General features: G+C 46.9%; 1 protein-coding gene and 1 pseudogene across 1 annotated transcript in view; one reads left to right on the plus strand and one right to left on the minus strand.

Annotated features, from left to right (window-relative positions):
* Positions 1-7,657: 7,657 nt before the first annotated feature.
* SLC2A9 (solute carrier family 2 member 9) overlaps positions 7,658-27,689 on the minus strand; it is a gene marked incomplete at its 5' end in the record, with an annotated part of 56,988 nt that continues 36,956 nt past the window's right edge. Inside the window, 4 exons of the mRNA XM_048509558.1 lie at positions 7,658-10,596; positions 13,963-14,090; positions 26,132-26,207; positions 27,385-27,486. Of these exons, the coding sequence (XP_048365515.1) occupies positions 10,345-10,596; positions 13,963-14,090; positions 26,132-26,207; positions 27,385-27,486 (558 nt within the window). The remainder of the gene's footprint in view (positions 10,597-13,962; positions 14,091-26,131; positions 26,208-27,384; positions 27,487-27,689) is intronic.
* LOC125440454 lies at positions 26,357-26,470 on the plus strand (annotated as a pseudogene).

Consider the following 27,689-nt stretch of genomic DNA (forward strand, 5'->3'; position numbering starts at 1 on the left):
AGGCATGCCTAACACAATAGAGTGTTTAGCAACAGGAGCAAGGATGAAACTTATTTTTTCCCAATGGTCGGCACAACGAAGAAATACTGGCTGGGTTTTAAAGCGTGCGGACCTTCACCACCCTAGAGGGCTACCATCCATTTGGGTGAAGGGAATGGGTTTCACCAAGGGGACTCGGTCTAAACCGAGTTCGTCAACCACTTGTGGTCTCATGAGACAGTGGGAGCAGCCCGAGGCCACAAGTCGCGGAGGCCAGAATCTTGGCGATATGTTTACTTGGGTTGGCTAAGCGCCAGTCAAAATGGTAATGGGAGCACTGCCTTCACTCACATCCGGAGTAGGGTTAATGTCTTCAGGTGCTGCTGACAGGCAGAGCGCTACTTCTCTGTCCTCGAAATCTTCTCGATAGTAGCTTTAGATGACCCCTGAGGCGGCGGACCTGATTTACGTGGAGGCTTGGCATACGGTGCGTGTAGTCGGAGGTTGAAGTTTTGCTTCTTTGGGCAGTTGGCAGCCAGGTGGCCAGGGCCCCCGCAGTAAAGGCACAATCCCAAAGCGGCGGCGTTCCGGCTGATGGTTTCAGTTGCGGCGGCAGGAGTTGACTTGCGAGTACTTGGTGCTGGTGTTGTGGCTGGTTTTGGGCGCGGACGGCCATCTCGCGAGCTGGCGTAGCGCAAGACGAGCAGCGACTTGTGATCCCAGTTCGATCCATTCAGCTACTGTCCGCGGAATCCGGATGAGGATAACCGTTTCTCGCAGTTTGATGTCCATGCCTTCGAAAAAGTACTCACATTTCATGCGTTCGGCCAGTCTGGAGGAAGTTTACTGGCAGCTACACGAAATTCCCGGGCATATTCAGCGAAAGAGCGGTTACCTTGCTGGATGGTGTTTACTGTACGTCTGGCAATGTTTTGTGCATCAGGATCCTGGTAACGAAGGCGTAGTGCCTGGAGGAACCCCCCCACGGTGCGAGTGGCGTCAGCCTACAATTCGTAGAGAGTAGCGAACCATTCAGCCGCTATGCCATCAGCACTGATCCAATGTCACCGGACTTTTTCACGTTCAGAGCGATATAGGTCATCATACTCTTGCATATGGGCATCGAGTTGTAGGATGAAGTAGGAAGTTTCGATGCAGTCCTGTCAAAACGAGCCGGGATGGGCGGTCTGTAAAATCCTCTTTCAACAGCTTGAGGCGCGTGTTGAGGTTGTTGCTGCAAGGGGTAAGGTGGTGGGACTGGCGGAACCGGGAGTGGCTGAGGCGCCCTGGGTTGGGGGGCCACTGGAATCGGACCTCGAATTACCGTGCCTCCAGAGAGGAGCTGTAGGTGCCGGGGAGACTCTATCTGGAGCCCTGCGTCCAGTGTAGCCCGCTGCCTTCGCCAAAATCCTGTTCTAGGTCGGTAATTCTCTTTCTTTGCGTGTTAGGGCGTCTAGATGCGCATGCAAGGCCGCCCTTTCCGCGATCAATTTGGCTCGTTCATCTCGTTGTATTGCTGTAGTCAGTTCATGCCGTGTTTGGATAGCCCTGATGCCTTCTACGCTGGCGTTGTAAATCCATTTTCGATTGATCCAGTACTTTGTCATGGATTGTCAGATTCTGCTGGAACTGTCACGCTTAACGCTTCTCTTTCGCGATCCAACTCCATTTGGATTTCTGCGTGTTGCTTCTGCCGGTCTCGTTGCAGAGTTTCGCGCTCCTCTTCCCAGAGTTCCGGCGTTGGCTCCCAGGCGAATTTGGCTTCACGCAGCAGGGCCACTTCATCGTCCCAACTTTCCTTCGAGGGCATTGGGAGCGGGTCAGGGTCGGGATTAAGTTCCACCTCAGACGGACTTTTTTCGATTCCTCCGACCGCTCCACGGGCTCTTCCATCCGTTCACTTGCCCCCGGCTCTGGAGCCGGGGTTTTAGTGTGGAACCCTCTACCGATCATCGATCCGGCCAGCGTCATTGTTCCAGCCTCAGCCGTAGTTTTGGGCCCGGTGCTGTGCCACTGCTGCTCCTTGGGAATATCATCAAAGTACTTGTCTAGGAATCTTTCCATGGATTCCTGGGTGTCAGCATGGATGGTTGTCAGTCCCAGTTCCTCAGGGACTGGTTGCATTTGGGGTTTGTAGTCAATTTTTTGTCGGAGGGAAGCGAACGGATCGACAGGAGCCCGATCCATGGATAATGCACCAAGCGTTTCGTGCATCTCCACGTGTCGGACCCACCTTGTTCATCCCAATGAAACAAGGGCAAACTTGTACTGTCTCTAGGTCTGGAGAGAGTCACCAGAGAAATCGGCCCATCTCCATCTCCTAGATCCTCGGAATCTGGAAGGGAAGGCTCGAAACCCTCTATGGGGGCTATCGTGCCTTCCACATGGTCAAGAGTACTCAATCTCTGCATGTCGGAACACCAGAGATCCACTTCGATGTAACAGTAAAGGTTAAAATGTGATTCCTGTCATAATGTAAGGAATTCCAAAGAGCAGAAATAAAAGGCTTTTGAATATAAGTCCGTTTATTCAGACATCTTAGAAAGCACACACACACGATATGACAGGAATGAGACCTCCCGCCCAAACTACAGGTTATAACGTACCCGAATCCTCCCCCCTCATGAGAACGGAATGCTCATCCTGGACAGCAAGATAAGCCGTCCACCAAGGTTGTTGCTGCCGATTCTGGCCCGCCGCCCGGCTGGAGGCATTCCGTCAAGGCCAGCTGGCTGGGAGAGAACCAGGCAGAATCGCCATCCTTACAATGCCCTTCCCAAGGCAAGGCCCCCCATGAGTTCAACCTATTTCTGCTAAGACCAGCCCACCCATCTCCCCTGGAATGTAGCTGTGGCAGCCAGACTGACCAGTGGAATGTGTGGGTGAAACTCTGAATGAGTCACGTTTTCTGACCACCGCTGAGTGTTACTAGAGCTGTGGTTCACTTGGCATAGAGAACCACCGTATATCCACAATCTGCTGTCCACATACACATGACAACATGGTGGGTTTCACAGGGGCATAGATGCCACAGGGACATTTGGGGACAAATGCCATGGGCGCCCACCATTTGCACGTGGGGGGGCACAAAAATTGGGTTCGTTTGGGTTTTTTTGTATTTTAGTGTATTTTACGTTTTTGGCCAGCAGGGGGTGCAGTTCTTAGGCTACTGGCACAACATTTCAGGAAACCCTCAGGAGACACTCTTGCTGATACCACCCAGGTCTGGTGAAGTTTGGTTAAGAGGGTCCAAAGTTATGGACCCCCAAAAGGGGTGCCCCTCCCCCATTGTTTCCAATGGGAGCTAAGAGTAGATTGGACTACCCTTTTGAGGATGCATAACTTTGGACCCCCTGAACCAAACTTCACCAAACCTGGGTGGTATCATCAGGAGAGTCTCCTGAAGATAACCTGAAATTTTGGTACTGCTAGCTTTAACGTTGCTCCCCTGACAGGCACCCAAAAATTTCCCCTAGATTGTCCCTTTAAATCCACCCCCTTTGGGAGAATCTGGGCTCCCTAGTTTAAACAACATTGAAAATGATGTTGTTTGGGGGGTGGGGTGGGGGAATCCACCCCAAAGCAGCATCATTTTTAATGTTGTTTAAACTAGGGAGCCCAGATTCTCCCTTTAAGGTGGATTTAAAAGGAGAATTTGGGCTCTCTAAACAACATTGAAAGCGATGCTGTTTCAGGTGGATTATCCCTTTAAGGGAGATTTAAAAGGAGAATCTGGGCTCCCTAGTCTAAACAACATTAAAAGTGATGCTGTTTCGGCGGGATTACCCCACCCCAAAAAAGCATGACTTTCAATATTGTTTAATCTAGGGAGCTGAGATTCTCCCTTCAAGGTGGATTTAAAAGGAGAATCTGGGCTCCCTAGTTTAAACAACATTGAAAGTGATGCTATTTTTGGGTGGATTCCCCCCACCCCAAAACAGCATCACTTTCAAATGTTGTTTAAACTAGGGAGCCCTGGGTGTGTTCAGATTTGTGAGCTGGGGCATGTTCTATAATGTGATGGTGACTTTGAGGTGACCTGGTGCAAAAAATAATTATTTAGTTGTGAGAGGGGGGCGGCCATCCATATGGGCGGGGTGGGGGGGTGGGGGTGGAAAACAGATTTTGTCCCAGGCTCCATTTTCCCTAGCTACACCTCTGGGGTTTCAAGGGGTTCTAGCCTATGCATGCTAATTTCTTGGTAAAACAAAGAAAAATGGTACATGAAAATTAAATTTTATTCATTTTTATTACATTTGGAATATCTGCCATACATTGTTGAATTCAAGTGCAGAGGTCTGAGCTAGCTCATGGCTACCTTGGAAGCCACTGAGCAGCCAGCCAGCTAGACCAAACACCTGGCCAGAAGTATGACCCTGGAAGTTTAGAATTTGGTGAAATATCCCATAACAAACAGAAATGCATTTGGTTCGGCTGAAGTCCATTAGCCACACAGAAAGAATATCTATGGTGCTTTTTTGAGTTTCTATTCTTCCTGGAGTTACAGTATTGTACAATGGATATAGGACAGTGATGGCAAACCTATGGCATGGGTGCCAGTGGTGTCACTCAGAGCCCTCTCTGTGGGCACGCGCAAGCAGAGTGCCCCCTCCACACATCTAGGCTGGCCTGGGCTGCTGGGCTCGATTATTAGCATTAAACCTAAGACCTAGTTTTGAGGAAGCAGTGTAGGTAACCCTGTAAAGTGCTGTTAAACTAAAGCACAATCCTTTACTTGGGAGTAAGCTTGGCTGCTGGCAATGGGGCTTGCTTCTGAGTAAACCCTCCTAGAGTCATGATTCACCTGTTGGAAGTGTTGCACGGTTGCTTCAAAGCAAAGCCACCGACTACCACCAAGCTTACTCCCGAGTAACGCACGCCTTGGAGCCAACCGTTTTTTTCTAAACTAAACCTCAGTATTCAGGTTAAATTACCGTGTTGGCACTTTGCGATGAATAAGTGGGTTTTGGGTTGCAATTTGGGCACTCGGTCTCGAAAAGGTTCGCCATCACTGATATAGGAAAAGACCACTGAATGGTGAAACCTAGGAGCTTTCAGACATTTTTGGCACCCCCTAAATCTGACTATGCCAAATTTCCTGGTAAAATTGACAAATGGAGTGACTTCTCCCATGTATGAATCATAAAACAATTTATTCAGTGAAAGCTACCTGGCCAATAACAGGGAATTGTCAGTTTCTATCATCTCAGTTTTGCTTAACTCCAGCCTTGATTTTGAAATGCACAGTGGAAATGATGTTATTCAAGCCTGAGGTGGGCAGGTGTGTGGCCACAGAGGTCCTATGAACCTCAAAATACCACAGAGATGTATGAATTCTTCTGGAAGGCAACAAATGGGACTGGTGAGATAATGCTGAGCAAGCCAGTCCTTGGGGAAGGGGGAGGCAGCATGGTGTAGCCTGGTCTCACCAGATCTTGGAAGCTAACTAAGGTTGGGACTTGTCTGGGAGACCTCCAAGGAAGACTCTGCAGAGGACGGCCATGGCAAAGCACCTCTGCTTAATCATTTGCCTTGAAGTCCTTACTGAGGTCACCATAAGTCAATTGCAGCTGGATGACATTGATGCACACAAACAATCCATGCATTACAATACTTCCCAGAGAGCGGTTAGCATATGTGCTGCCGAAGCGAGCACTAGAGAATGGTTACATTGTTGTGCTACGATCTGGGAGACTAACTTCAAATTCTCAGCTACCTTTTTCAACTTGACCCACCTCGCAGAGTTGTTGTGGGGATAAAATGGGGGGATGGAAGAGCCACAGGTAAGGCCGAAGGCCCCTTGGGAAAGAAAGGAAATACAAATCAATACTAGGCTGGGAAAAAATACTTCTCTCTCAAACAGTCTCTATACCAGTGGTGGCGAACCTATGGCACGGGTGCCAGAGGTAGCACTCAGAGCCCTCTCTGTGGGCACACACAGAGTGCCCCCCTCAATCTAGGCTGGCCTGGGCCGCTGGGCTCGATTATTAGAATTAAACATAAGACCAACTTTTGGGGAAGCTGTGTAGGTAACCCTGTTAAGTGCTGTTAAACCCCACTGATTTTCATGCAAAGAACTGAAGCGTGATCCTTTACCTGGGAGTAAGCTTGGTTGCTGGCAATGGGGCTTGCTTCTGAGTAAACCCTCCTAGGGTCATGATTCACCCGTTGGAAGAGTTGCACAGTTGCTTCAAAGTAAAGCCACTGACTACCACCAACCTTACTCCTGAGTAACACATGCCTTGGAGCCAACCGTTTTTTCTAAACTAAATCCTCAGTATTCAGGTTAAATTGCCATGTTGGCACTTAGCTATACATAAGTGGGATTTGGGTTGCAATTTGGGCACTCGGTCTTGAAAAGGTTCGCCATCACTGCTCTACACCATCACATCCAAGTCTCATTTGCTTATTAATAAGGAAAAGGAAACCATGCATGGTCCAATGAAACCACAATTCTTTGTGTATTCAGTTATGGAGATCCAAAACAAACAGCATTGAGCACATTTTCAGGGGGCTGGAATTTCCCAGAATGAGGGGCTGTCATTAATTTAAATGAGTTTAAATGTTGTTAAAGATGGATATAAGCAGTTTGGGTTTGATAAACTTTACACAATCCAATTTTGTCACCAGTATCTGAAAGTTTCTAGGCAGCAGCTCAGGAAGATGCTACATGTCGGTCTATGACTCTATGCGTTGGTTGCATATATTCCACAATGAAGACGTGATCTCACTGTAGTGACCCCCGAGTAAGACAGTGGGTGGAAGAATCTGGTGGCTTCAGTGGACTTACATAGAACCAGATGTTTTGACATATTAGACCCAAACTCCCATATCAGGGTCTGAATTCAAGTTTTACTAGGGCCATTTTAACATCCAATACTCAAGTCATATCAAACCCAATTACATGAGCACACAGTAAATATTTATCAGTGGTTCCCAAATAGGACCAATTTGCAGCCTGATCTTCGAATTTGTGAGGGTCTGTGACTCCGTGGCAGGGCATCTGCTTGGCATACGAAGGTCCCAGGCTCAAAGTTTAGCATCTCCAGTTAAAAGGATCAGGTAGGAAGCCATGTTTGCGAGACCTCGACTTGAGACCCTGCAGAGCCGCTGTCAGTTTGGGCAGACAATACTGGCTTCGATGGACTGATGGTCTCATCTTACAATATCATTGAGTAGCCTGTTCCTGATGATGAACCAGAAAAAGCAAAGGACTCTGGGAGATGTAATCCAGAAGGTGCCATTTCTCATGCCCAGAGAGGCTGACAGGATTACAACACCTCCTCACCTTTCTTAAGGCTCTGGGATCCTTGCAGGGCTGCACTTTTCCTTGCCTGAGCCAACTCCCGAGTAAGTCAGCACCGAGCCCAGCACCAGTGGCCAGGACTGAATAGGTCATCCTGCCCCAGGCTGTTGGGGGGCATGGGGAAGGCCTCCCAGATGTGGAACTGCTCTGGGTCAGCCAGTGAGATTGGACTGTGGGGGGAAAGGCTTCACCCCGCCCACCCAGGCAAGCGGCAAAGAATTAGACTGGGGCAGGGGTCTGCAAACTGTGGCTCTCCAGATGTTCATGGACTATAATTCACATCAGCCCCTCCCAGCATGTGCCCCAAACCTGAAAACATTACTAAAACAAATCTGGTTAGCCTGAACATGTCTGTGGACGATATGCTGGCAATGAGAGACAAATTAAATTATTTTATTTATACAGCGCCCCCAAAATCATTCCGAAGTAGTAAAAAACTTGCAATTGGACTACAATAAATATGTTCCACGTCAAAGCAGAGCAAGATCATCATCAGGAAGAGTCTGATTTTAATAATTTCCTTGATTTCATTGAAATATGGAAGACAGAAAAAAGATGGTTTGGCCAGAGAACCAAATAATAACTTATCGGATTCAAGTCTAAGAAACCTGTAATGCACAGAGAACGGCCAGCACTTCTTCCCTGAGTAGTTCCTGGAAAACTGTTTCAAATTCGAGAAGGCAAGAAGCTGCCAATCAGACTGTACACCACGGAGACAAGAAGGCAGCTTCCTAGCAGGGCTTGGAAACACCTATTGTCATTTTGCAAGTGAGCGCCAACTTCCACAGGTGCTGTTCCAATCGGGGCAAGTCTTCCCCTTAGAAGGGCCTGTCCAAGGAGCGTGCCTTCCACGGGCTGAGTTCTTTGGCCAGATCACCCAGATTACACCTTTAGGAGATGCCTTGAGGGATGGGGATGGGGAGCGATCTACTGCAGAGGCTCAACCAGCCACCAGCAGCACAGGAGGGGACAATGACGCACCACCTATCTCATGGGGTAACCCATGTCCCCAGGAGCATGCCTTTCGGTCAAGGGGGGGCCAGCTGGGGCCCCGCATCTAGCCTCTTCCACAGCACAGTGACCTGGCCGGTGCCTGGTAGCTCCCCCCGTGCTGAGGCGCTGCTTGCCGGTGCCCAAGGCCTGGCCCAGCCATGTGGCCAGGAGGCCTCTCTGCCCCCCCCCCCCGGGATTGCACCTGCACTTGAAGCTGGGCCCTGCTGTGAGGCCAGAAGCCCCCCGCAAAGAGGGTGCTCTGGGCTCCTGCCCTCCCAGCCTCCCTGCTGACAGGGAGGGCAGGAGCCAGCCTGCCCCCACAGCTCCCGCCTGAGCCACCTGCAATAGCTGCCGCCGCTGCCATAAGTGGGGCGCAGGGGCTTGAACAGGCATTGCTCCTGGGTGCTGTTTTCCCCGGATACATCTCTGGGAAGGGACCTGTATTCCTGCTGGCATCTGCATTGCTACTGGCTGTAGCTGAGCCAGGCCAGGAAGAGACTGGGGTTGACTGCACACAATATGCTTGCTGTCTGGTGGTGGCAAATGTCAGTTGAAGGAAGATTTCTTGTGCGGACCTGTTTCCTCAAGCCCCGCTTTCACTTTCTGTTCTCTCCATGGCAAATGAAACCACTTTTAGCATGACTTTTAATGTGCTTCGCTACCCCAGCAGAGAGACTTGCCAGTCAGCACAGCTTTGCCCTGGAGATCTTCCCTCCACCCCCGGCCGCCTTCTCTTTCCCTCGTGCCGCTTTGCACAGCTTCCCCCTCTTCCCCCTGAAGCTCACTCACTCACACAACACCAACCTCTAATTCTCATGATATTTTGAGATATCGATATAAAGAGAGCTTGGAAATAAGAGGCCTCTGTTCTCCGGTGGGAACAGCACCACCAGCAGAAAGTGTTGTGTGGAGGGGAGGGGAAGAGGAGAGAATATCTGTTCTAGGACAGTCCCCTTCTTTAGCAGCTTGTGGCCCAGGGAATCCCTTTGCTGCTTTCTTGGTGGGGGGAGGGCATGAATTAGGTGCTCAGGAGCAGCAGCAGCAGCAGAAGGCCATTGCTTTCACATCCTGCATGTGAGCTCCCAAAGGCACCTGGTGGGCCACTGTGAGTAGCAGAATGCTGGACTAGATGGACTCTGGTCTGATCCAGCAGGCTAGTTCTTATGTTCTTATGTTCTAATTACTTTTGGAACAGGAATATCGACATAAGTGCAGTTTATAGGGCTATGCAGTCCTGACTGCCGGGTACAATGAGAGAGATCTGTGCCTTTAAGAATCACTTGGTGGGCTGAGCCAGACCCTGTTAGTGTTGCTTGTAGATGCTGAATCCAGACCATAAGGGAGTGGGCTACTTTGCTCAGGGTGGTCAAAGACCCTGAACCAGCCCAGCTATGAACTGCTTTGTAGGAAAGTGCTGGGCATCACGGCCTCTCTCCCCGCTGGTCTTGATGGAACGGGAATTCAACAAGTCCGAGCAAGATAGCAAAGGCACACCTCAGAGGCGGCCCCCTTCCCCGCTTTTTGCCTGAATGGCCACCCGTAGAGGTATTTTCTTACTTCAGAGAGTACTTTGAGAAAACCGAGGGGAAACATTCCAGAGCTTCCTGCTCCCCAGACAGCCGGGCAAGGCAGGTGGGGCCAAAACACCGGGGCAGAACCCTTCCTGTGAGGGCTCATGCCTACGAAGAGCCACAAAATCAAGTCTGGGGATGGGAGGAAAAGGTGAGACAGCTGCGTCCTGAGAAGTGGAAGATGCTGGTTACATCTCCTTTGAAATGACACCTGGCCAATAGTCTGCCCATCACCTGCAAGAACAAACAAGGACCTGCTTGGAACTGGAACACCTTGAAGTGAAAAATTAACCACCACTTCCACTTCCTCCAACACACCTCCCTGCGGATCTTGCATTATCCCTTCTCACGCTGTAGGTCAGCCACAGCGACTACAGTTTTCCCTACAATCATAGTGAAGTGTTATTATTATTTTTTTAAAAAAGAGAGAGATCTGGGCAAACGGCACAAGTACGGTATCAGTCCCTGCAGTACAAAATATTCCCAGTAAAGGGTCTAACATATTCTTGCTTTGGTGTCTCCATTGTCCAGTGTAAAAGAGAAGGGAGGCTCTTCTCCGCTCGATTTCCTGGTGGCTGCAAACTGGTCCATCTCCCGTGCTTCGGAAGAGGCCTTCTTTTTGGCAAATGCCTGGTTGATTTCAAAAAGTGTCTTGTTTTTCGTTTCAGGAAGGACAAAAAAGAGGAAAGTGGCTCCGGCCAGGCAGATAGCTGCGAAGACCAGGAAACAGTACGTCTGCAGGCCTTTCTGCAATAAAGAAAGAGCACAGCATTACCAAGACCACCAAAGTTAGAACTCCAGTTGAAAATCATGTCAGCTACCAGAAAGCTCTTTCAGCGTGCAGAGCATACATTTTTATTCCCAATACTTTTGATCTACCACAGGACCAATAGAACATGAAACCAGTGGCGTATCTGCCTAGGGACAGGGGGTACCCTCTGTCCCCGGGCACCACTGAACCGGTTACGTGGGGTACGTAAAATTGGCCCCCATGTGACCAGGGAGATGGCAAGGCAGCAGGAAGTCCTGCTGCCTTGTCTTCTGGTGCCCTTGGCACCACCCATGTCACCATCAACATGGGCGTGGCCAAGGAAGCCAGAGGACCCCCCCCAAGCCTTGCCTCCCTCCTGGCTGCCAGCTCCCCCAAGCCCCAGCTGCTGGCTCCCCACAAGCCCCACCCCCCCCTGGCTCCCCCCATGCCCTGGCTGCCGGCTCCCCCCAAGCCCCACCCTCCTTCTGGCTGCCAGCTCCGAGCCAGCAGCTGGGAGGGGGTGGGGCTCAGGGGTTGGGGTGGGCCTTACCCCAGGCATGGGGGGGCACCTGGAGAACAGATGTCTTCGGGCGCCATTTCCCCCTGGTACACGTCTGCATGAAATGGTTTTGTTTTTGCAGAAACAAAATTTAAAAATAAATAAAAACAGGTGGCAAACAACCTCCTGACCTTGGCAGCAGGGGGCAAAATGCAGCTAGGCTTGGGGGAAGCACTCTTTGCGTGCAACAGTTAGGTACATGAGAACGGATCCACTTTTGTCATTTTAATCACTGAATAACAGTTAACTTCATATTAGTGCAAAGAAACAGCTTTTAATTTTGTGAGTTCAGCCACTACTCAATATGTATGTTTTTATTTCCCCACAGCCTTGCTGACGTCTCACAATACCACGATTCGACCATTTGCACCTGTGTGGCTATGCAGATGTAAGCCAGAATTTTTTAAAAAACGAAAGCGCCTCCCGCTTGGCCATTCGTTTGCAAGCAGCTGCACCCCAGAATTTTTCTAAAGACTCGCAAATAGTGTGATTCTTGAAAAACCCAGTTTGGGGAAAATAACCCGGGGCAGACTTGCTTTAGGGGCAGGATCCATGCAAAGTTCCCCCCAAACAGTGTTTTTTGGGGGGTGCTGTGTGGTTTCCGGGCTGTATGGCCGTGTTCTAGCAGCATTCTCTCTTGACGTTTTGCCTGCATCTGTGGCTGGCATCTTCAGAGGATCTTCAGTGTGGAGTGTGGCTTCCTGGTGTGCTTCTCAGTTGTTGGCAGTCGGCCTCTGACTAGTGTGGACAGGAAATGGATGCAGCTGCACCCACTGAACATCCCAGAGCAGTTTGCCACAGAGAAAAGTATAATACCGTCACTGCAAAGATCGTTCTATATGAATGGCCCTTGCCCCAATATTCAGTTGGAAAGGGTTTGGGGTTTTTGATGAGGGTTTGGAACCTGCTGGTGGATTGGATGGTTTTTGCTTTAGCCTTTTCAGAAAAGCAGTGTACTGAATGCATTTTATATATGTGTGTGTATGTGTGTGTATGTATGTATATATATGTATATATGTGTGTGTGTGTGTGTGTGTGTGTGTATGTATATATGTATATGTATATATGTATATATAAGTATATATATGTATATATGTATATATATATGTATATATGTGTCTCTCTCTGTGTGTATGTATGTATGTATGTATGCGTGTGTGTGTGTGTGTGTGTGTGTGTGTGTGTGTATATATATATATATATATATATCTCATACATTAAAGCATAAAAACTTCTGAAAAGAGAAGGCTTCTCTTCTGTGGTACTAATGCAAATAAGAAAGCCATAATTCATTTCATGCTCAGTTTGAATTTCTCTGTTTTCAAAGGAAACCTTATGCCCAGGAAATTCAGCATCTCTTGAAACTTAGATGAAATTTTCATTGCTTCAGCTGAAAAGAATCAGAACTATGTCTTTTTTGACAGTCATTTACTTGATTACAAGCTGCGTTTGTCTAAGAGTGATTTTTCCTTTCTGCTCTAGGAGGACAAAATGGAGAGAAAGCACTGGATTGGTGTGTCCCCTTTTTCTTCCTGGGTAGGAGGTGCTTGGCAGCCACTCCTCCAAACCAGACATCTGCCTCTCATACCCAGGCCATTTATGAACTGTCCTGCCCACCATATCCCTTTTAGTAGAGAAAGCTGGCCTATATTCACCTCTACCCCTGTGCTGACACGAGTTGGACAAACCAGGCCCACAAGTGCTTACTGGGTCCATTGTTATTTACTTCTGCAGTGTCTTCGCTAGGCACCAGATTATAGATTGGTTGTACAGGGCACACACGAGTGAATGCGATCCCATCACAGAAAATATTAAAATATTGCCATGCTTTCTTTTCTGCGTGTTCACATGTACACATTTAGTCACTGTCAGACTATTGATGGTTCGATGAAGAATTCTGAAAAACCAGTTCAGCAGTCCCATTTGAACCCGAGTTAAATTTTTCTGAGTCCACTGACGTTGACTTCAATGGAATTAGAAAGATACGACTCGGCTGTCAGGGTCTGTTACTCCAGTCAGGGTCTGTTACTGTCAGGGTCTGTTGTCAGGGTCTGTTACTCCAGTCAATAATTGAGACTCATGAAAATATCAACAGCTTTTATTGAACCGTGTCAGTCCCCAGGTCCGAGAAGCCAGAGCTGGGGACTCTGTCTCCGGTCCCTGGTATATATCAGAAGACATTTGCTCATTTGACATTCCCCCTCCCTCCCCATTCTTAAAACAATTTGCACAAGACAAGGAAGGATGAGAGAGAGCATATTATGGGGCATGTCCTTTGGGAGTCCATAACTTTGGACTCCTTGAACCAAACCTCACCAAACTTGGGGGGAATGTAAGGGACAAACTTGTAAGGGAATGTAAGGGACATAAGGACAGCCTCCTGATGATACTCTGAATGCACCCCCTGCAGGCACCAATGTCATGGTGCAAAAAAAAATTTGGTCGTGGTGGAGTGGTCGCCCATGGATGGGAGGGTGATCTGGCTGCGACATCTGTCACCCCACTGATCGCCAGGGTTGATTTGGTTGATCTGACCGGCTAGGCGGGCGTCCCCTCCCTCCCTCCCTCCCCACTCCACGTGGGTCCCTCCTGCAGCTGCACACTTGGTGGAAGAGGACGACCATCCCAGGTAGGAGTGCCCCGTTGTTTGGTCAAGGGTATATCAGCCAAAAATTTTGTGTAATGGGGTAATATACACACCACAAGACAGTTTTGCTCACTTCCACTCATAATCGCAACTTTGCTATTTTATGATACTACCATGTAATGTAATTATTTAGAGAACATAATCAAGAGTTCATACCTGAATGTAAGGGAAAAGAAGTCCAACTGCAAAATTGGAGAGCCAGTTAATTATCCCAGCAATCATGAAGGCAGCAGGTTTTTGTGACTGGGGAAAGAACTCCCCTGTCAGGACAAACGGGATCCCACCTGCATGCGAAGGAGGAAGAAAAGGGTGTTTCAGTAAACAATGCTGCCAATCTCAGAGGTCAGGTTTTACTGCTGTAGTTTATCACTTCTAATTTCTGGCATTAAAGAAAAGAAAAGATCTTTTCTTTTCCACTATTTTCTGATCTTCTTTGCTAGCTCACGCTTTCCTCCTTTCCTTCTCCTCTACCTATATATGCTTAATTTCCCTCTTATAGTTTCGTATATACGAAAACTTTTTGATGTCTCACAAATTTGATGGGTTTTCTACTCTTCTTATGATATTATGTAATTGAAGAAACGCTTTAGATATGTACAATTAGACTTTGTGAATGTAAAGTTCTGGCAATTCTTTTGGTAAGAAATTTAGTGAGACAATTGTAAATCTTATCTTTATTGTACAAATATGATACTAATCTCTAGTAATAAAAAAAATAATTTCTGGCATTAAAATTGACTAGTTGGCAGTCTTTGCTGGGAAGGGATTGAGTTATTTTCTTTCCAGTAGATTTAACCAGACATGGCACCTGAGAAATACAAACTGCTAATAGTTACAAGAGACTTAGCAAAGAAAAAGGTGTCAAATTGTAGGTGTGATTTTTTTCACAGCCAAAATACTGTATGAAACTATTCATTTAGAAAAATCAAGAATGGCCCAGCTCAGCTCAAACTCTAGAAATTGTTCACTTTTAAATGAAACTAAAAAATGTTGAGAAATCACATTTAAAACCTTCATTAGCATGTGCACATTTCACTGATTTAGTATTATTGGAAGAAGTCTCTTCTCTTGCACCTCAGCAGCTCCATAAATGCCCACAAAGATTTTTTAAAGCACTGTTCGAATGTAATTATTGACGCATCCCTGAAGTAATTGTTGATGCATCCCAGAAACAAGTTTCTTCATTCTGAATTTACCTCTTCCAATCCTAAATAATCCACATTCACCAATCAGACTGATTAGAAACAGCGTGTTTATATGCAAAAGGACAGACACACCTTGTGCGGGCATATTCTCTGCATGTGGATCATAAAAGGGTTGGGGAGTAAACTTGCTTTCAACAAACACCACTTGCAGCCCTGGACAACTAGTCATATGCAACAAGAACGGGTTCGGGGTGGGGGACAACACCAAAAGATTATTCTAGCCAGTCCATGTAAGGCTGGGACACACTCAGACAAAGTCGGCTTTGTAACAAAGAAACAAACTTTTTTGAACTGTGTTGCCCTAAGGTACAGGGTGCTGGAACTGAGGGTTCTTGCCCTCCGTTCCAGTATATATAGGGGTTGTTGGGGGCGGGCCCTCCCAGTGGCGGGAACAGGAATAACTGGGGAAACAGAAACTTACTTGGAAATAGAGACTTACTGGCAGGGCCGCAACCCTGACAGTCCAAAGAGTCCTATTTGAGGATTCTGCTCCAAAATGCTATTTTCATACACATCATAACATGTATATAATGGCTGTGATTGAAGGTAGAAACTGGCAGCCCACTGGCAGCTCAGCCTGATCAGTGGGCTCCAATGAATTTGCCTTTGTGTGTCACTCCTACACCCAGGCATCAACAGTCTGAAAAAATACAGGCAACTGAACATTTTTCTTAGGGAGGTATTTTTGTTAGAAAAGCAAGGGGTGAGAGTCATCACAGCAATTAAAGTTCCTGTTGTGATCTGCGGCACAGAGTATGAGTGCGGCCACCGTCGATTGTCCACACGTCACCAGAATGTCACCTCCCACTCAAAATGAGCCACATACAATCACTGCCTTGGAAAATCTGTGGACACGCTATTAAGTGAAAGCATCTCGTCTTTTTTTTGGCACCAAACATCGAGAAGCGGCTTGGGAAGGAAGGCAGCTTCAAGACGAATTCACAAAGTTAATGCAGCGAATATAATTACTGCAGTGATTCACTTCCACGGCTTTTCTCCACTCAATGGAAAGACGAATGCCAAGAGACACGCTTCTGAGAGAAAGGCGGGTGACCGATCAGCCTCCAGCACCTTCAAGAATCTGTACCGCTCTGATTTTACTTAAAGCTAATATTTCAATCATCAAAAAGAAAAATCCATCAGGAAGACAAAAATACTTTCCTCTGCCAGGAGTACTATGTGAAGTCACAAATAATAAAGTCACAAATAACTCAGTGAATATCTCAATCTGAGATTTGCCCACGTGGATATGCAGTTGATGGGTCCCGATCTTTTGGACTGCTGTTCTTCACAGTCCTGGAAGTAATACACTTACGTCAGCTACACAACACATGTCCTTGTAGTGCACCTTGTAAGTGAGAACAATGTTGCGTAGACTAAGCTTATGACTGTCCACTACAACAACTCCATTACCCAAGCAAAATTGGATACTATTTAAGCATAAGCATTTTATTGTCATTGTGCACGCACTACGAAATTTACAGCAGCATTCCTCGATGCACACAATTTCAGACTCATACCCCATCCTCACTTTCCCCTTCCTCCACCCATCCCTGCACAGCCCCAAACACATCAACACGAAGCTGCGGAGTTTAGCATCGCCACAGCTCTAGAGTAGAAGCTGTCTCTAAGCCTCTTTGTCCTAGTTTTTATAGACCTGTATCGTCTACCGGATGGCAACAGTTCAAAAAGAGAGTGTGCTGGATGAGACGGGTCTCTCAGAATATTTTGGGCTTTTTTTAGGCTTCGGGAATTATAGAGTTCTTCCAAGGAGGGGAGAGGGCAGCCGATAATCCTCTGTGCAGTAGTGATCACCCTTTGGAGCGCCTTCCTATCTGCCACTGTGCAACTGGAGAACCATACACAGATGCAGTAGGTGAAGACACTCTCTATAGCACAGCGGTAAAAGGACACCAGGAGTTTTCCATTCAGCTGTTGTTTCCTTAAAAGTCTCAGATAGTACAGTCTTTACAGTATTGGTTTGTACATTAGGGTACGTAAGTCCACATTCTTCATACAACCTTTTTATTTGAAATAGCTGCAGGAAACCTTTGGTCTGAATCATCCGATGATTCTTTCTCCACAGAAGTGAGGCTTTCCTCTTAACATGTGTTAATACATTTGGAAAGCCTGTACTCTCTCCATGCAGCATGTTTAATGTAGTAATTTAGTAACTTGCGTGTTCTTTCATGAATCTGGAAACAAGAAGGAAGCTTTCGTAGCATCTTTAATGCATGAAGCTCTTTGATCTCCAGCTATTCTCCTGTGGGAACCATCAATCATCATTCCAACACAACCCCCCGGAAATATTTCAGACAGCACTGAATGTGTCATATGAATTTCAACATTTGCACAAAAAGTTACCTCTTCCAAAAGGTACACTTTTTTGCCATTTAAAAAGCAGGGCAAGTCCAAAGAAGTGGCTCAGAAAGACAAGGATATTCAATATTCAGAGGAAGAAGAGCCGGCTTTCCCTTCCAAACTGGGTACCTGCTGGGCCAGCTGCTTGTTCCTGACTATGCAAGTTTGCCTGTTTAGTTGTGGTGAGGGCCAGGGGCAGAGAGACGGGAAGAGCTCACAGTTACATGGATTTTAGGACTTACTCAACCCATGAAAAAACATTTTTAGTTAGTTTAGGGACTGCACAACTCCTCCTCCCCAGGGAGATTCACGGATGATGCCCTTTACCTCCACTAACAGCCAAGAAGACTGGAACTGGTTCTGGTGGGTTTTCCGGGCTGGAACTGGTTTCAATTCAGCTTGACGTGGCATGTGCAAGTGGCAGCTTGAATAGCCCAGACCACCCTGACTGTACTCACCAGATCTCAGAAGCAAGCAAGGTTGGCCACAGTTACTTGGATGGGAGACCACCAAGGGATATCTGGGCTGTGGATGCAGGCAACGGCAAACTACCTCTCTCCATCTCTTGCCTTGAAACCCCCATGAGGGGTCCCCATGATTTGGTTGCGAATGAATGACACTTTACTATTATTACTTAACTAATTGTTAACAATTGGCGTCTTGAATGCTTTCAGGTGTACCAAACCAGCAAACAAAGAGTTGTTCTAATTTAATTTTCTATGAATTATATATGGATTATGCACGTAATTCCCCACCTTCCTAAGTATCACTTTGCCCCCTGGCACAGAGTGGTCAGCTGCAGTACTGCAGTCAAAAGCTCTGTCCACAACCTGAGTTTGATCCCGACAGAAGTCAGTTTCAGGCAGCTGACTCAAGATTGACCGAACCTTCCATACTTATAAGGTCAGTAAAGGGAGGAACCAGCTTGGTGCAGGTAAAGTGCAGAGGACCAGGGAAGGCAGGTGGCAAACAGCCCCACAAACATAGTCTGACAATGAAATGTCGGGATTTGATGTTACCCCACGAGTCAGTAATGACCTTGCACTTGCATACCTTTACCTAAGTACGACTGAAGGAACTCTGTGGATGATGTGAATAACGAAAGTTCTAGCACCCACCCAACCAGATACTTTCAGAGACTGACGTAACACTTGGCTATTTTAAATAATTTGCCAAACTGCAAGATGATACAGATTTGGTGCATCGGCAATAAATCATTATTTTCCAACGAACCAACAGTGTGGCCTTCTTTATCCAGGTTCACACATGAGAAATGTATTTAGTGTCAGAAAGCATGTATGGGCTGACAGGAAATAGACATTATCTAGGCAATATAGGAAATAGACATCTAGGATATACAACAAAATGACTGCACGGAAAAACCAAGGAAGGGGTTTAGCTGATTGTGGAGCCAGATAATCTTGGGGTGGCCCACTTGCTCCCACATAATACTCTTCTTGTCTTATAGTTTTGGTCAGACATAGGAGAACAAGAAGAACCCTGTTGGATCCAAGATGTCCATATGTCTATATGGATCAGGTTGAATGACACTGACATGAAATTCAATGTGGTATCAGGGAAATGTGGTACCAGGGAAAAAAGAAGAATTTGATTTATACCCCATTTTTCTCAACTTACAAACTACTTTCCCTTCCTCTTCCTACAATAGACACCTTGTGAGGTAGGTGGGGCTGAGAGAGTTCTGAGAGAGCTGTGACTAGCCCAGGGTCACCCAGCAGGCTTCATGTGTAGGAGAAGGAAAACAAATCCAGCTCACCAGATATTAGTCCACTGCTCATGTGGAGGAGTGGGGAATCAAACCCAGTTCTTAAAAAAGCTCTTGTGAGTCAAAGCTCAAACCATCAGATGGAGAGCTGCGAACTCAAACTGAGCCTAGAAAGAATGTAGATCGTCTTTAGGAAGTCACTGGACTCCTGTTTGATTCTGGTGAAAAGAAAAAGCTTCATCAGATCTCTGATATCCCCATCCCAGTATTTCCTGCTTTGGCTGTCAGCGGCTCTCAAGCAGGTCGAATGCTGAGGTAAAAATATGTCCCTTCCTTAAAGTTTGTGGGGAGGCCTCTTCCACTCGCTGAAATAATAAGCCCTGAAAACCCACTCTCAATAACGGAAAAATTTCACAGTACTTGATTTCTCTCTTGTGCGGTACAGATTTATATTTTCAGAGAAACCAAAGCTGCCTTATCTACCTTATTTAAAAACAATCATGATTCACAGGCTGACAGTTCCAGAGAAAATGCTTTAATTGCTCTAATGTAAATCCCAATCTGTTTGTGTCAGTGGATTTTACCATATAGAACTGCTGCAGAATATTAATGCATGTCATATGCAATGAACTGGGAAGATCGAGAGTCCCAAACAAGAAGAACATGAAGACATTCAGAAAAGTGATGATGGGCAAGAGCAATACGTTGATGAGCACAAAATTCCTCTCATGGGACTCCCAGCACAAGCACGCCGCACAATACTTAAAAAAAGTATGCATTACAATATGTAACAATGTGGGACTGAGAGGCAGTTTGTCTTCTCAGATGAGAGAAAAAATGAAGGAGAGGGCTTCTACTCGTCCTCTTCTTTATTAATTTTTAAAATTCCAAAATATTTTAAGGGTCTTTCTCCCTGAAATGACAGAATATTCCGTAATCTGTCCACAATTGCTGGGAGACATGCGCCGGGGCGGGGGTGGTTTCTCTCTGACAGAGGATGGCCTGGAACTTATTCACAGTGAATGAGTGGAAGGGAAGGGAATAAAGCTCTCCAGCCTGCTGTGTTCGCACAGGAGCGCCTCCAGCCCAGGATCATGCAAAAGGATCGCTGGTTTAGTGATCTTCAAAAATCCCAGGTTGAGGGGAATAAAATGGGCTAAATTCATTTTGGGAGTGGGACCTCTGCAAAGTCCCCCTCCCAATGGTTTATGTCACGTCCTTCACCTGTTACAGCTGGCCTGTGCAGAATCCTCCAGTTCGCATGAATCCCAGAGGTGGAAGGGCCATGATGCTGTCAAACTTACTTCCACCATTTATGTATGTATGTATGTATGTATGTATGTATGTATGTATGTATGTATGTATGTATGTATGTATGTATGTATGTATGTATGTATGTATGTATGTATGTATGTATGTATGTATGTATGTATGTATGTATGTATGTTTGTTTGTTTGTTTGTTTGTTTGTTTGTTAGTTAGATTTATAGGCCGCCTCACCCCCAAAGGGCTCGAGGCGGCTCACAATATAGCTGTTCTCAATGACAGCAAACAAGTACAAAAATATAACTTAAACCCATTAAAACCTAATAGCAGCAATTACTGGAAATAAATACAAATTAAAACAACAGAAGTTGTTAAAAACAGGCGCCCGATCTAAAGGCCAGAGGTGCATATTGGAACAGACCCCCAATAGATTAGCAAAATGAGCAGGGGGTCACAGATCATGCTCTACTGTAAGAGGTGGAAGGAATTCAGTAGTGACCTTTCTTGCTTGCAGTGCAAGACTGTGTCTGGGTTAATTGTAAAGTCCTTGGCCTTGGCCACAAGCAATGACCCAGCTAGATCTTCCTCCCTGCAGGGCAGAGGGCACTGCAGAATATCACTCTGTGCTGAGAGATACACGCAGCTCACTGAATTTATTTGGCTTTTGAACATTAAGTTGCAGGAGGAAATGCAGCTCTTTGCTGGACAGAAAAAGTGTTAAATTCCCAAGACGCTGCTGCAAAGTGTAGCTCAAGCCTTCATTATTCACTCTTCATGAAACTGGCCTCCTGTTGTGTGACCCTCAGACCACGATGTGACAGAAATGCATAACTAGCTATTTCTCTCAGATACAGCTACTGTGAAGGGTAAAATGTTTTTTCTACCACACTGCCTTAAAGATGCTTCTCATCCTTTCCTTCAGTGAATCAGAATTTCACAGCCATATTATTTTAATCAAATATTCCTATCATATTCCCCAGCCTCCGTGGCATGCAATTATGCCTACATTCCTCCTACTATGCACAGATAATTTGTCAAAAACAGAGTAAGATTAGAGCTGAAGAATTAGTCCTCAAGCAAAACTGGATGGAAAGCCAACCCCCTCGTTCCCAAGCTAACTTGTTGGAGTGCAGCCCAGGGCCAGACCTGCCTTTTCTGCAAAGTTTCAGACCAAACCAAATCTGGGTCCTCCAAATAACCAGTGGGCTGCAAATCCCAATTCCACTCACGAACCCAGGCCCTGCCCTGCGCCAAGTATCTGGCCGCTGGCTACCTTGAAAGCTTCCAGGGGACATTTGATGGCCTTGCTTGAGCTACTATCTTTGGATGGAGGGCATCATCAGTTGTCTGATGATGAGGTCTCCTAGAGCTCCATGCCAGCAAGCCTACACATCAGGATTCCTATTCATGGTGACAATTCAGACACCTCTGTCCCAGGGGATTCCTTTCCTAGACAATTTGTCTAACCCTCAGATTTTAAGAGTTTTTCAGATCAGTATCATCAACAAGTTCAGGCTGAAGTGGTCCCCGACAGGAGAACTATCTGGGGCCCCTTGAAGACTTCCAGTTGCTACAGATGTTAAGTAGCATCAGAATCAGTACCATCCTATATGAAGGCTAGGAAGAGGCTGAGGTTGACTGCACACAATATGCTTGCTGTCTGGTGGGGGCAAATGTCAGTTGAAGGAAGATTTCTTGTGCGGACCTGTTTCCTCAAGCCCCGCTTTCGCTTTCTGTTCTCTCCATGGCAAATGAAACCACTTTTAGCATGACTTTTAATGTGCTTCGCTACCCCAGCACAGAGACTTGCCAGTCAGCACAGCTTTGCCCTGGAGATCTTCCCTCCACCCACGGCCGCCTTCTCTTTCCCTCGGGCTGCTTTGCACAGCTTCCCCCTCTTCATAAGAACATAAGAACAAGCCAGCTGGATCAGACCAGAGTCCATCTAGTCCAGCTCTCTGCTATTCGCAGTGGCCCACCAGGTGCCTTTGGGAGCTCACGTGCAGGATGTGAAAGCAAGGGCATTCTGCGGCTGTTGCTCCCTATCACCTGGTCTGTTAAGGTATTTGCAATCTCAGATCAAAGAGGATCAAGATTGGTAGCCGTAGATCGACTTCTCCTCCACAAATCTGTCCAAGCCCCCTTTAAAGCTATCCAGGTTAGTGGCCATCACCACCTCCTGTGGCAGCATATTCCAAACACCAATCACACGTTGCGTGAAGAAGTGTTTCCTTTTATTAGTCCTAATTCTTCCTCCCTGAAGCTCACTCACTCACACAACATCAACCTCTAATTCTCATGATATTTTCAGATATCAATATAAAGAGAGCTTGGAAATAAGAGGCCTCTGTTCTCCAGTGGCAACAGAACCACCAGCAGAAAGTGTTGTGTGGAGAGGAGGAGAAGAGGAGAGAATATCTGTTCTAGGACAGTCCCCTTCTTTAGCAGCTTGTGGTCCAGGGAATTCCTTTGCTGCTTTCTTGGTGGGGGGAGGGCAAGAATTACTTTTGGAACAGGAATATCGACATAAGTGCAGCTTATAGGGCTAAGCAGTCCTGACTACCGGGTACAATGAGAGAGATCTGTGCCTTTAAGTATCACTTGGTGGGCAGAGTTAAAAGAACCAAGCCTGGAGGGCTCTCTGCAGAAAAGCTGTGGGGCAAGGAGGAAGTGCCTTCTTAAGTATAAAAAGAGAAATGTGAAGAGAGCCCTCTGCAAGCCCACCACCCAGAGAATAAGTTTGAGGCAAGTGATCCATGCATAATGGGCCAGAATCAGCTGAGTAATACTCCTCACTGTAGATCTGGTACTTGGTGGTACAATTGTTTGGCTATCCCAGCTTTTGAGCAGCTTCTCCCACAAAGATCTGGAGCTCTGCCCTGTGTCTACAGAATTCAGTCTGGATTCTCTCTCTGATAAAAGCTATTTTAAATATATATCCAAGATGGCAGTCAGATTCAGTGCCTGCGGATGACTCTGTGGCTCCCAGAGACAGCCCGGGAACAGTGCTGAGTGCCCCTCAACTTTTGGAGACAGCTCAGGAATCCCCTTGCCTCTCAGAGATGGCACCGAGTGCCTCGAGGCACCTGGAGACAGCCTGAGAGCCCCTGTGGCTCCTGGAGTTGGTGCCGAGTGCCTCACAGCTCACACCTCGCCTCCCAGAGTCGACACCAGGCACCTCATGGTTCACAAGAGCAGCTCCATGCCACCTTTTATGCTCCTCTTCTTCAGGAGCTACTGGATCTATGAACAAGGGAGAAGGAGCTGCAGGGCAGCACGCAGAGGTGGCGGGTCATGACATCCAAGCCAGGGAAACAGCTGCAAGGCCTTGGTGTCTGCTGAAGCATGGAGGGTGGGCCTCAGGGAAGGTATAGTAGAGGGTGGAGCCCAGTCTGGAGAGACAAGCAGGACAGCCCATAAGTCAAGGAAGGGCAGGCTCGGCCGCAGCCCAGAGGCCCTGATCGGGTGGACTGGCACTCAGGGGCAGGAACACCTCTATAAGAGAAGGGAGAGGCAGAGGCTGGAGAGGAAGCTGTTGGCCGGGAGTTCTCATAGAGCTAGCGAACTGTCCCCATCATGAGGGAGTGGCAGCCAGTGAGTCCTCCTCCCTTACTTCTGAGGTCTCAGGAAATAATGAGAAGCTGGAGACTCCAGCCCCAGGAGAGGCTAACCAAGGCCCCTTCTGCATTGTAGGAGTCGACCTTAGATCGACTTGGGTCCGATCCGAGTCCTCCGCACAGATGTAGCGTCAGACTCGTGTCTGACTCGACTCACCCCCCTCTCGCCGTTGAATTTCCGAGCTCGACTGGGGAGTCGAGTCGACTGGCGGACTCGGGTTGCACTCAAGCCGAAGCCGGCCGAGTGCGGAATCTCCGTCACCTCGACTCTGCCAGCCAGCCAATCACAGCTCAGTATTTTGCCCATGCGCAGAACAGGAGACTTGTGGCGGTGGCGGCGAGAAGCTTTGGGCATGCGCAGAAAGGGAGACTCGTCCCAATCAGAACGCAGCGCAGGGAGGTGGTCCCGCCCTCTGAGCTCGGCTCCAGAGACACGAGTCAGCTTCTGTGCGGAGAAACGGGAGGACTCGAGCTCAGGTAACGGTTCCGCCAACACGAGTCGAACCTGAGTCGCCTCGTGTGTCCGGAAGGGCCCCAAGGGCACCACACTATCCTAGAGATTTCGAGAGGGATCTCACACATATTTTCCTTGCTGAGCCTTGACCTTTGAAGCCCACAGACTCTGCCGGGTTCCCCAGCCTGTCACTTCACTTCACCTGCATTATCTACAGAATGAAGGTTGCTTTGGTGACAGAAAACATTCCACTTTTGACTGGTTTCCTCTACAAACATCCATCCTTGGAACTTTTTGCTGCTTCCACGTCAACGTTTTCCAGCTTCATTCTGGAAATACACACCTCTGGGATATTTTCAAGAGATAAACTCACCATTTTCAAACATCTTCTCCACTAGTGAAAAATGGTTGCATACATTGGAGGGAAAACCCCCAGACCAAAACATTGTGGGTATTTCAGCAAAGATATGGAAAGGCCTGCTCTTAACGCGAATTCTCGCATTATATTTGGAAGCCACGAGTACCTAGAACGGTGACTTAAAGTAACATATAAAGTTTTTCTGAAGAGCTGAAAATTCCCCAGGGTTTCAGAAAATTCTTTTTTAGCCGAGTCTAGTCCCCCACAAATTTTTAAATCTGGAAGACAGGGTCCTATTTTGCTATTTATAGTCATTATAACTAAAAGTTCTTGTGTTAAGTCTTTTTTAATGTTATGTCGCTCAGTGCAAAATTACAACTGCGACTTGTATAAATGATAGTTATTAAAATTAAGACTGTGACTTGTACAAATGATGGTTATTACACCAGAATTGAGGAACGCAGCCAGAAGGCTATTTTGAGATTAGAAGCAAAGCAAAGAAACCAGAAAAGAGCATTTTTATTCTGATACATCTATACTCAAGATGCTTCAACGTGAGTGCAAAATGCATTAGCAAATGCTGATTGGCACAGTGAGAAAGAGATAAAAGCTATTGAACAAAAATAGACTTAACCGTTAGGAACAAGAGAGAGACAAAGATGTATTTACTTAAAATACCAACATAAAAGTTCGGAACTATAGCAAGTATTAATGGTTTTAATGATGTAATCAAATTGCACTGGTGCTGTGGATTCCATTAGAAAGGAATAAGTACCCATGTGATATGTACTTCGGTATACTCATACATTAAGTGTACTTATACGTACTTATGTACTTTTGTACCTCACACCTAGGGTTGTAGAACTGTGGCAACGCTGGCTATTTAATTGATTACAACTATGCTAGCAATTAAAAATGAATTTCCCCCTAGTGTGGAGGCAAAATAATCTGAACCTACTGAATTACCCACTGGTGCTCTAGTGCACAGTGGGACAGGAAGTGCGTCAGGACAAGGAATTTTGTCCTGATGGGCTTCCTGTTTGTGGCACACTGAGAGATGAGGTGTGTTGGGGCAAGATTTCTTGTCCCGATATGCCTCCTCTTACCCCACATGCTTCTTGTGTTCTCTGCGGAAAGTTGCACTTCTGGTGCTACTTTTCACGCTGGAGCAGAGCAAAGCCAGGTAATCAGCCACAGTTTCTTTCCCATTCTCTTTTCACCCACCCCACATCCACAAACAGGAAATCTTTACTTGTGACAAAGGCTATTGCAACAATACTTTCAGAGTGAATAACTGACAGTTAATTCTAGCCAAATGTACTTTGACAAGCTCATTACCTGGTCCGATGCAAAACGATGCAATGATTGCAAGAATGCAGAATATACTGAGGTAGCTGAGCCATTCTGCTTGATCCTGAAAAATATATCCGGGGGGCAGGGGGGGGGCATTAATCAGCACATTAGGGTTTCAAGGGGTTACACTAATATTATGTCTGCAACAAATATTTATAGTCCTCCTTACTCAGTTTCTCAAGGCAGGTTGCAAAACTTAAAACAGTGCAAGCCTACAGCCATACCACCCTGAACACGCCCGATCTCGTCGGATCTCGGAAGCTAAGCAGGGTCAGGCCTGGTTAGTACTTGGATGGGAGACCGCCTGGGAAGGTGCTGTAGGCTCACTCCAGTTTTATGCCTAATAAAGGTTTTGGATTTGGAAAACAGTGCAACAGGAATTCCTTAGTCTGCATAGCCACTGGCTTAGTAAAAGGCTTTCGGGATTTGTAGTTTTGCCCAACTGTGCCAGTCAATACATGTTCAGCATTTACCAGTATGCTAAGAATTAAAAAGACAAACGCGCCCAAGTGAAGGAGAGCGCAGGGAGAAAGTGGGGAAGAGAGATCCGGTTGACTGAACATGTGTGCAGTTGGGTTTGTCTGACCTTCTCTTGCTAGGAGTCTTGGTTATGTAGAAGCCACCTTTGGCCCTGGATGTTTTGACTGTTATCTGGGATCCTTCCCCACATTGGACAGCCACAGGGGAAAGACCAGCTGGAGCAGAGTCCTTTCTGCTGGTAGGGAGGGGAACTCTGCTCCCAGCATATTGCAAGTCCTCCCTTGCCGTGATGTTCCTCCTGGGGAATACAACCCCCCACCCCCGGCCCCCAATTCTGGCTGGTGACAGAATTGCAGGACAATTCCAAATATGGTTTTGTGCTCAAAGCGAAATGGCATGCTAAGCAGATGCCCTATACTGAGCCACAACCTACTCCTCAGGTGTCCCACTAGGAAACTGGCAGGAACAGAATTAAACTACTGGTTGTTTCTTGTTTTGGCAAAGAACTGGCCATGTTAAAAGTCCATAATAGCTTCAATTTCCAAGTTACCTAGCACCCTCCTCCTTGTGTACAGGAATGAGTTAGAACAGGGGGGGCCAACCTATGGTGCTCCAGATGTTCATGAACTACAATTCCCATCAGCAACTGGGAACTGTAGTCCATGAACATCTGGAGCACCATAGGTTGGCCACCCCTAAGTTAGAACAAGAGACCTGGTTTTGCAAAGAAAGTTCAACTGTTAAGAATGCCCACATACCTGCAAAGTCATGCACACAGTGAGTAGTATGAAGAAGAGAATCATCAAGCCAAATCCCCCGATGAGAAGAGGTCTACGCCCAAGCCGTTCTATCACTAAGCCCTGAAGGGAGGAAAAAGGACAGCTGTGCTCGTAAAACCAGAGGAATTCTGAAGGACTGCTGCCAACTCTGGCCATTTCTACAGGATTAATCCAAAAGCAATGGGAGTCCAGTATTCCCCAGGGTCCATAAAACCTTCAGATCAGCCAACCAGGCTGCAGGGCCCTGCTTTTCTTCAGAGCAAACAACCAAAAAAGCCTTGCCC

The sequence above is a fragment of the Sphaerodactylus townsendi genome, linkage group LG10, assembly GCF_021028975.2.
Source record: "Sphaerodactylus townsendi isolate TG3544 linkage group LG10, MPM_Stown_v2.3, whole genome shotgun sequence".
NCBI lineage: Eukaryota > Metazoa > Chordata > Lepidosauria > Squamata > Sphaerodactylidae > Sphaerodactylus > Sphaerodactylus townsendi.